At 39.5% G+C, this 10,433-nt stretch overlaps 1 protein-coding gene across 4 annotated transcripts; it reads left to right on the forward strand.

Annotated features, from left to right (window-relative positions):
* The first annotated feature begins 4,507 nt into the window (after positions 1-4,507).
* LOC109705589 (protein LOL2) lies at positions 4,508-10,129 on the forward strand. 4 transcript variants are annotated; one of them, XM_020226334.1, is made up of 5 exons: positions 4,508-4,741; positions 5,017-5,124; positions 5,311-5,423; positions 8,932-9,040; positions 9,683-10,129. In XM_020226334.1, the coding sequence occupies exons 1-4, from the start codon at positions 4,630-4,632 to the stop codon at positions 8,989-8,991; spliced, it is 393 nt and encodes a 130-aa protein (XP_020081923.1). In that variant the 5' UTR covers positions 4,508-4,629; the 3' UTR covers positions 8,992-9,040; positions 9,683-10,129. The 4 variants fall into 4 exon arrangements, with proteins under 4 accessions (XP_020081923.1, XP_020081922.1, XP_020081920.1 ...); XM_020226331.1 differs by lacking the exon at positions 9,683-10,129 and adding an exon at positions 8,723-8,826 and having other exon boundaries at positions 4,512-4,741; positions 8,932-9,222; XM_020226330.1 differs by lacking the exons at positions 4,508-4,741; positions 5,017-5,124; positions 5,311-5,423; positions 9,683-10,129 and adding exons at positions 7,116-7,435; positions 7,726-7,833; positions 8,020-8,132; positions 8,723-8,826 and having other exon boundaries at positions 8,932-9,222.
* Positions 10,130-10,433: the final 304 nt, after the last annotated feature.

Genomic DNA, 10,433 nt, shown 5'->3' on the forward strand with positions numbered 1-10,433 from the left:
GATACTATCGACAGTATGAAGCTGTTGGTATTATCGAGTTTTCTGCCGTTAGAAGTTCTCTTTGATCATTTTCACCCATTTGAACATACTATTCAAACCAAGCACTCCCTCAACCCTAAAGGACCACTATTAATCAGAGACTACTATCATTCTAATCGCACATCTTTTATCTAATGACCAAAAATTCGATAGCGTAAAATGTTTGATACTATCGATAGCATAGTAGCATAATTCTCCACACACACACACACACACACACACACACACACACATAGAGTGAGGCTACCATGCTTCTGGAATTACGGAGCCTTCCGTGCTTCCAGGTCGTTTTTTATGTTGCGACTTTCGAATCGTCGATCGGCTCCGTTAAACTTGATGTAGAGTATTTGAAGTACCTAGAAAATAAATTATGCGATTTTTCGATATTATTTGCCTAGTGAACGAAGGGGCTCAAAATCAATGGCTGAAAATAAAAATCTTACAAAACGTGATAATATGACATTAAAATTTTAGATCAAAGATATTGATCTTGTTTTATATAGTATAAAGAATTTTCTACCAAAATTTTACTTGATTTGGATATTTCTATACTGTTAAACACGCAAACGGCTCACTACGGCCATTAAAATTATTGATTTTGAGCCGCTTCGATCACTAGGCAAATGATATCGAAAAATTATAAAATTTATTTTCTAGGTACTTCAAATACTCTAGATTAAGTTTAATGGAGCCGATCGATGATTCGAAAGTCGCAATATGGAAAACGACCTGGAAGCACGGAAGGCTCCGTGCTTCCATAAGCATACCAGCCCACTCTATATATATTTATAGAGTGGGCTGGTATGCTTATGAAAGCACGGAGCCCTCCGTGCTTCCAAGTTGTTTTCGATATTCAGACTTTCGAATCGACGATCGGCTCCGTTAGAGTTGATCTAGAGTATTTGAAGTANCCCTGCCCTCGCTCTCTCTCGCGCCCTGCTCCCGCTCCCGCTCCCGCTCGAGCTCTCCTCTCTCTCTTGGTCGCTCGCTCGCTTGCCTCTCTCTCTTTAGGTCGCTGGCTCGCTCGCTCGCCTCTCTCTCTCACTCGCTGGCGCGCTCGCCTCTCTCTCTCTTTAGCTTGCTGGCGCCAAAAATTTGGGAAAAAGAGGGAAAAGGTGAGGGGCTAAAATGTGGGAGTGAGGTTAACACTGTTTTTTTTTTTTTTTTAACCAAGTTTATATCACCCGTTGGATCCAAGAGTTGTAGGATCTACAACTCAATATGGGGTGTATGGGTAGCACGACTCCTCATGAAATGGTGTTTTAGTAGTTGCTGCAGATTCAGCCGTTGAACCTTGACCTTCTTCTGCTAATGTTATTTCTACTGACTTACTTTTTATTAAATCTAAAATAAATACTTTATTTACTTGATATCCTATTTGTTTATCTCTCTCAGCTCTCTCTAATCTTTTTTGTGTAATTTGTTCAATTAATATTTGTTCTTCTCCAAAACTAAAATCTTCTTCTTCGTCTTTTCCATCTAATCCGTTTTTTTTTTTTCTCTTGTATTTACTAATTTTATATTCATTAAAGTAAAATTAGTTGGTGCTATGGAGGGATTTAAAGAAGTATCTTGTAATTGTTCATTAGTAAATAGATTTAAATCTCTCCTACTAGTATTATCTTCATCTTCATCCTTTTGGAGGTGAGATTTATAGTCTGTGAACCCGACAGAGTGTCTTTCATGTGCATTTTTATAGTAAATGGTATTATTTGATAATAATATTTTATTATTTTTTATAAATTTATCTATATCTCATTCTAATCCTGCATATTGGTATGATTTTATGGATAAAGGTTTAAGAGTTTTATGCCTTTACTTTCCATTAAGTCAACAATTTCACTACTCTTCCTGTATATTTTTCTTTTTTATATAAAATCAGTGGTTTTAATAATTTTAATCCTTGATTTCTAAATATTTCTATATCTTTATCTATATCTATCAATATATCTAGTTGTCTGGGGACTGGGGACACATCTTGTGTGCATGCTGTGCGGGACCGATGAGGAAACTGTAGATCTCACTTGTTCACACGGTGCGTTTTTACGAAATCCCTCTTAGTGATGGCTGTAGAGGATGTTCACTCTGGGGATTTAGGCGACGATGTTACCTAGCCTGGGACAGGTGGACGAGTAGGAATGGGCCGCAACCAACGAGCAACCGGCTCTCGGATCTAGTAGCATGTTGGTGGGTCATTTAGGAGATAAGGATCGGAACGATATTTAGAAATGTCCCACCGGACCCCCCTACTAGCTGTCCAGAAGTTGGAACAATTGACGAAGCTTTGGGAATACCTTCTCCCAGCTAATCGAGTTATTCGCAAGCTGTAGACCCCCAACATTGACTCTTTGTTTTTCCCGCTTATCGCTCCCCCTCTCGAGGCCTTGGCTACCTCACCCTTGTAACCTAGTTCATTTCTTTTATAAATGAAGTAGGCAGCACGCTACTTTCCCCTCAAAAAAACATATCTAATTGTCTGCCTTCTTCCTTAATGGGTGTTTTATTAAACAATCTACATATTATCTCTGTCGGACTTTTTGTAGGTCTTTCTATTATAGATTTGGAGGCTTGGGAGCTACTTGATAGAAATTCCATGTTGTTTGACGTCTGCGTAGTGGTCAAAAAATTATTTAGTTAATTCATCTACAATTGTAATTTTTGTAGATGATTGTTGTGCGATTAATGTACCATATGCGTGTAACTTCCAAATATCTTGTTCGATACATCTCTGGAATTTATTCAAATAATTTGTATATTTGATCGATAAGGAGTATGATCAAATATTTAAAACTCTATAATACATTCTGTAGTAAAAAAATGCTATTCTAGAAAATTATTGATAACAAGATCTATTAAGAAGAAAAGAAAATTAAACTCCTTACAATTATACTATAAATTTTTATACAAAATTTATAGTATAATTTCAGGTGGTTCATGCCTAGTTGGTTGGAAAACAATATGTAAAAGCAAAAGAGAAGGGGGTCTGGGGATTAAAGATATGGAAGCAATGAATAAAGCACTCCTAACTAAATGGTGGTGGCGTTTCTTCAACGAGAGACACCTTTTATGGGGAAGATTGATCACAGCATTATATTACAACAGAAGAAGACCGTTACATGAGGGAAGATCCTTCAAACCTTACTCGCAATGGTGGAGAAGCGTGATGAGCTGTCGTGACGTGTTCAAATGCGGAGTCTCGTACGCACTTGGAGACGGCAAAAACATCAGGTTGTGGTCGGATATTTGGATTGAAGAAACCCCTCTTAGTACCCGGTTTCCAGGATTATTTTGTAGAATCATCAATCAGGAGGCCACAGTTTCACAATGCTGGAATGGAAGAGGGTGGAGATGGCGTTTCATAACCAGAGGCCTCACTACTAATAACACCTCTCAGAATCGTGTACATATCACGTCGCTCAAAAACCTTCTCAATCAGTATAGTCCATCGGGCACAAACGATAAACTAAACTGGCGATGGACCGCCAATCAAAAGTTTACCGTTAAATCCCTGTATGATTTCATCACAGACTCAGGTCAGATTAATCCTTTGTATGATGATCTTTGGGGGTTAAAAATCCCGCTCAAGCATAAATTTTTCATTTGGATCCTATTACGCAAGAGATTATTAACAGCGGATAGATTGATTCGCCGAGGGAGTCCGGTGGACCAGCATTGCATGTTGTGTGGGTCATTATCTGAAACATGCGACCACCTGTTCGGTGAATGTATCTTCGTCAGATATCTCCGATTCCACGATGGAGTTTCTGTGGCGGCAGTTTTGGACGAGGGGGATGTTCAGCGGATATGGACTCAGATCTCCGACTAGCGTAACTCCAGAGTGAGATCGGACAGTCTGATCCATCTGGCGGCAATCTGGTGGGTCGTTTGGACGGAGCGAAACAAGATCATCTTCCACGATGGGTCTCCCAACACCTACCGGGCTCTCGAACGAGTCGCGGCTCTGATCAAGGACTGGACCGACGTTATTTGAATTCGCGACATAACTCTAGTCTCAATCTCTTAGCTCTTTTACCCTGGTTTTCCTCTGTTTTCCTTAGTTTGTTCGGTTTTACGTTTCCTTTTTTTTTTTTTTTTTTTTTTTTTTTTTTCGTCTTCTGTTTTGTTGGCGATGTTAGGAGGCCCTAGTTGCTTCCATCATATATGCCTAATTCATTTTTCTTAATGAATGAAGCAGGTAGCTTGCTACCTATTTCTCAAAAATAAAAAAATTTTTTTATACAAAATAAGTTATTCTCGAATAACGTGAGCCGGCGAATAAGACTACCTCCCTTTCAGAGACTATAAAAAGTTATTTGATCGATAAGGGGAAATTCTACATAGTTGAGGCCTTGAGGGGTTTGCGCGTCCAGTTGATTTGGGCGGGAGGAAGGAGGCTGGGATTGAAAACAGGAAAAGGTCAGGGACTAAAGTGCAATTGTATCACTACGAACGAAGGAGAACTGAAACCCTAAAAATTAAATAAAAATAAAACTCATTTTCTTTCTCGTCTCCCCCTCTCCTCGCGCTCTGAAACTCTTTTTGATTCAATTTGCTTTACAGCACAGGGAGCAGCAGTAGCGTGTGATCGGGATGATGGGGAGCTCCCCGGAGACGTCCCCTCCCCCGGGCTTCGAAATCCTCGACCCTTCTCCTCCGCCGCCTCCGCCTCCGCCTCCGCCTCCGCCTCCGCCTCCTCTCCCGGGTAGTAGAAATCAAAATCTCCAATTCTACCCTAGTATCTATCAATCCTCACTTATTTATCCTCAAAGATCAGCATTCCAAATTGTTCATTTTCAAACCATTCGGATGCCGTGCAAATTGATTCTCAAAGAAATTGCAAATTTCCAGCTAAGTTTATTTCATTTTCTAAATGAAATAAACGAAGCGGCGCTACAAGCGTGCTACCTATCTCTCAAAAAAAAAAAATTACAAATTTTGCTAAAAATTAACTTCGTTTCTCTGGTGAATTCGATTCAGAAATGGGTCAAATGGTCTGCGGAAGCTGTCGCGAGCTTGTTTCTTATCCGAAAGGCGCTGTTCACGTTCAGTGCGCCTGCTGTCGAGCAGTAAACTTCGTTTTAGAAGGTTCGATTATTAACATATCTCATTCCGGGTAAAAAAATGCTATAAACATGGTCAAGCAAGCAGTTCTGTTTGTTAGGGAATGCTTGGTGAAAGTGCTAGCTTTTCAATAGTAACTAATATTTCCTTCCTTTTGTAAGAATAGAGTTGCTTCTTCTTCTTCTTCTTCTTCTTCGCCTTCTTCTGCAGCACATCAGGTCGGTAACATAAAGTGCGGGAAATGTTCCTTGCTATTGATGTACCCGTATGGAGCTCCGGCAGTTCGGTGTTCCTCCTGCTATCACGTAACTGAAATCGGAGTAGTAAGTAAATAGTAATTCCGGACTTGATATGTGGTTGCCTTCCCAATAATCGTAATCATAATATGCATTGCTTGTTGTTTAAGCTTGTGAATCTTATCTTATGCCATATCTTCAAGAAGTTGGTTCGCTGGTGTACTACTTACATGTAATGCCACTTGTATGTATAGGGAAGACGTATAAATGGATCGAAACCACAAATCAATACAACTCTTTTATTCTCTTTTTGATGTGCTGTCGGTTTAGTGATGATTGCTTAATTGCTTTTTAATGGTATATTATGTAGGATGAGCCCGAGGTTATATATTCGTGACCATCTATTTAGTGATTAGCCCGATTCATTGATATTCTCTTGGATAACGATGCCACCGTATATCCCTTGTAGCTTGTAGTTCCATTGTCGGTTTAGGCCATGGCAGTAGTGATTACAATTTCAGCGAACCCTTCTTTTCTGTATTTTTGGCATTTAGTAGTAAATCGAGCTTGTATATGGAGAGANTGGTCTGATTTTATGGATAAAGGTTTAAGAGTTTTATGCCTTTACTTCCCATTAAGTCAACAATTTCACTACTCTCCCTGTATATTTTTCTTTTTTATATAAAATCAGAGGTTTAAATAATTTTAATCCTTGATTTCTAAATATTTCTATATCTTTATCTATATCTATCAATATATCTAGTTGTCTGGGGACTGGGGACACATCCTGTGTGCATGCTGTGCGGGACCGATGAGGAAACTGTAGATCACTTGCTCACACGGTGCATTTTTACGAAATCCCTCTAAGTGATGGCTGTAGAGGATGTTCACTCTGGGGATTTAGGCGACAATGTTACCTAGCCTGGGACGGATGGATGAGTAGGAATGGGCCGCAACCAACGAGCAACAGGCTCTCGAATCTAGTAGCATGTTGGTGGGTCATTTGGGAGATAAGGAACGGAACGATATTTAGAAATGTCCCGCCGGACCCCACTACTAGCTGTCCAGAAGTTGGAACAATTGACGAAGCTTTGGGAATACCTTCTCCCAGCTAATCCAGTTATTCGCAAGCTGTAGACCTCCCAACATTGACTCTTTTTTTTTCCCGCTTATCCCTCCCCCTCTCAAGGCCTTGGCTACCTCACCCTTGTAGCCTAGTTCATTTCCTTTATAAATGAAGTGGGCAGCACGCTACCTTCTCCTCAAAAAAACATATCTAATTGTCTGTCTTCTTCCTTAAATTCATCTACAATTATAATTTTTGTAGATGATTGTTGCACGATTAACGTACCGTACGCATCTAACTTCCAAATATCTTGTTTAATACATCTCCAGAACTTATTCAAATAATTTGTATATTTGATCGATAAGGAGTGTGATCAAATATTTAAAATTCTATACTATATATATTCTGTCCTCTAAGTAATTTTTTTGGCTAAAATATATCATCGTAGGTAAAAAAATGCTATTCTAGAAAATTATAGATAATAAGATCTATTAAGAAGAAAAGAAAAATTAAACTCCTTACAATTATACTATAAATTTTTATACAAAATAAGTTATTCTCGGATAACGTGAGCCGGCGAACAAGACTCCCTCCCGGGGATTGAAAGACCAGGAAAGTTCAGAGACTATAAAAAGTTATTTGATCGATAAGGGGAAATTCTACATGGTTGAGGGGTTTGCGCGTCCAGTTGATTTGGGCGGGAGGAAGGAGGCTGGGATTGACAGACGGGAAAAGTTCAGGGACTAAAGTACAATTGTATCACTATGAACGAAGGAGAACTGAAACCCTAAATATTAAATAAAAACAAAACTCATTTTCTTTCTCCTCTCCCCCTCTCCTCGCGCTCTGAAACTCTTTTTGATTCAATTTGCTTTACAGCACAGGGAGCAGCAGTAGCGTGTGATCGGGATGATGGGGAGCTCCCCGGAGACGTCCCCTCCCCCGGGCTTCGAAATCCTCGACCCTTCTCCTCCGCCGCCTCCGCCGAAGCTCCCTTCTCCGCCTCCGCCTCCGCCTCCGCCTCCTCTCCCCGGTAGTAGAAATCAAAATCTCCAATTCTACCCTAGCATCTATCAATCCTCACTTATTTATCCTCAAAGATCAGCATTCCAAATTGTTCATTTTCAAACCACTCGGATGCCGTGCAAATTGATTCTCAAAAAAATTGCAAATTTCCAGCTAAGTTTATCCAGCTAAGTTTATTTCATTTTCTAGATGAAATAAACGAAGCGGCGGGTAGCGTGCTACCTATCTCTCAAAAAAAAAAAAAATTTGCAAATTTTGCTAAAAATTAACTTCGTTTCTCTGGTGAATTCGATTCAGAAATGGGTCAAATGGTCTGCGGAAGCTGTCGCGAGCTTGTTTCTTATCCGAAAGGCGCTGTTCACGTTCAGTGCGCCTGCTGTCGAGCAGTAAACTTCGTTTTAGAAGGTTTGATTATTAACGTATCTCATTCCGAGTAAACAAATGCTATAAACATGCTCGAGCAAGCAGTTCTGTTTGTTAGGGAATGCTTGGTGAAAGTGCTAGCTTTTCAATTGTAACTAATATTTCCTTCCTTTTGTAAGAATAGAGTTGCTTCTTCTTCTTCTTCTTCTTCTTCGCCTTCTTCTGCAGCACATCAGGTCGGTAACGTAAAGTGCGGGAAATGTTCCTTGCTATTGATGTACCCGTACGGAGCTCCGGCAGTTCGGTGTTCCTTCTGCTATCACGTGACTGAAATCGGAGTAGTAAGTAAATAGTAATTCCGGACATGATATATGGTTGCCTTCCCAATAATCGTAATCATAATATGCATTGCTTGTTGTTTAAGCTCGTGAATCTTATCTTATGCCGTATCTTCAAGAAGTTGGTTCGTTGGTGTACTACTTACATGTAATGCCACTTGTATGTATAGGGAAGACGTATAAATGGATCGAAACCACAAATCAATACAACTCTTTTATTCTATTTTTGATGTGCTGTCGGTTTAGTGATGATTGCTTAATTGCTTTTTAATGGTATATTATGTAGGATGAGCCCGTGGTTATATATTCGTGACCATCTATTTAGTGATTAGCCCGATTCATTGATATTCTCTTGGATAACGATGCCACCGTATATCCCTTGTAGCTTGTAGTTCCATTGTCGGTTTAGGCCATGGCAGTAGTGATTACAATTTCAGCGAACCCTTCTTTTCTGTATTTTTGGCATTTAGTAGTAAATCGAGCTTGTATATGGAGAGATAGTAAACTCTGATTGACTAATCTCTCTAGTTGTTATGGAGTTTATTTGTAGTAAAAGATTATGTAGGTAGCCTTTTCTTTGTGAATTATGGCAGATTCTGACGAATCCTTGTGCGACCGCAACTTCTGACTGTATTGTTAATGGAAGTTTCTCTTAGAGTTGGTTTCAATCATTTGCCGCAGTAATAAGATACCATCGGTAATGTTATACTCTTGTTCAATTTGATAGTATTTGGAGACTGTTATCTCTTTATGTCGCTGTAGCGGTGTATCTCTTGGTTGCTGATGCATTTTCACTTTGCAGGCACACAATAGTTGGCCCTCGCTCTCCGGTCAGCAGGGTCAAACAGCCCCAGTATCTTAGAATCCTATTCACTCTCAACTAGCAGAGACTAACTCTTATGTGATCTGAGGTATATATTTATCTTACATTTTCACTCCTCACATGATGTAAATATGCAGTCTGAAATTTTTATTCCAATTTTTAAAACTTTTTTAAGGAGCTCATCTGAAATATGTAATCTGTAATCTTCAACTTCCGAATCAGATGTATAATTTGTTTGTTATGAGAATTCTAGTTTATCTGTTGCGAGTTTCTCATTTGAGTGATGCTACTGGTACAACCCACATGGGGTTGTACATCCTACAACTCTCACATCCAACGAATGATATTAATTTGGTTTAAAAAAAAAAAAAATAGTGTTAACCTCACTCCCCTTTTTTGGCCCCTCACCCTTTCCCTCTTTTTTGGCTTCTGTGGCCTGCGAGCTAGAGAGAGAGAGGGGGGCCTGCGAGCGAGAGAGAGAGAGAGAGAGAGAGGAGAGCTCGAGCGAGAGAGGGGCGAGGGCGCGAGAGAGAGTGAGAGCAGCTGTGCTGTGCGAGAGACAGAGAGAGCGAGAGGCAGAGAAAGAGAGCACGAAGACGGATTCTGCCAACAAACTGGATTCTACCAGCTCCTCCCTCCTTTTTTCTCCGTCTTTACTTTCTCTCTGTTTCTTTTCTTCTATCCTTCTCCCAATTTTCGGCAAACTCATGTCGTGCGGCCATCTTCACAGTCTCTTCCTTCATTTTCGGCTGGAGTTGTAAAGCTGCGATGTATCCGCGCGTACGCCCTACACGAAGCCAGCAGTGAGTAAATTGTAGAGGCGACAATCGAGAAAGCGGCAAAAATGACCGACATGGCTTACCTGGAGCACAACGATTCCTACACCGCCACATACACAACCAGGTATGAGATGTCTTATTCGAACACTCGGTGGAAGATAACAGAGGGAGCAATCCTGAGATCATAGATTACAACTGTTCTTTTTCTGTAAATAATAATCCTATTAGTTATTAAAATATGCATCTGCTTTGTTGTGGTCAAAGTTCCCAAGCCAAACCGATCACTATCCAATATTTAGAGTTTTATCCTCAAATGATATAATGGTTTGTTGTCTATTAGTGAACTGATGTTGTGTTGCAGTTCTGTTTATAGTGCTTTCTGTAAGATTCAGTTGGTAGATGCTTAGCTGTACACCCTAAAGTCAATTGATTGAGTAATAAAGTTGGTACAAATTTTGTGCTCTGGAATATCCATGTTCAAGATTACGTATAAATTTTTGGTATAAATTTTTTTTTAATTTGAACGCATTTTACCATTTGAGCTAATTAACAAGTCATTGCTTCATTTGAACTCATTGATTCACTTAAAATTTTCAATATTTTGTAGAAATTTTTGAGTAAATTAATAAATTTTAATTGTGATGAATTATTTGATTAATATTATCACTGATTTGGACTATGATCTACTAGTTAACAGATAAT

This window comes from Ananas comosus, unplaced genomic scaffold (assembly GCF_001540865.1).
Source record: "Ananas comosus cultivar F153 unplaced genomic scaffold, ASM154086v1, whole genome shotgun sequence".
Classification (NCBI taxonomy): Eukaryota; Viridiplantae; Streptophyta; class Magnoliopsida; order Poales; family Bromeliaceae; genus Ananas; species Ananas comosus.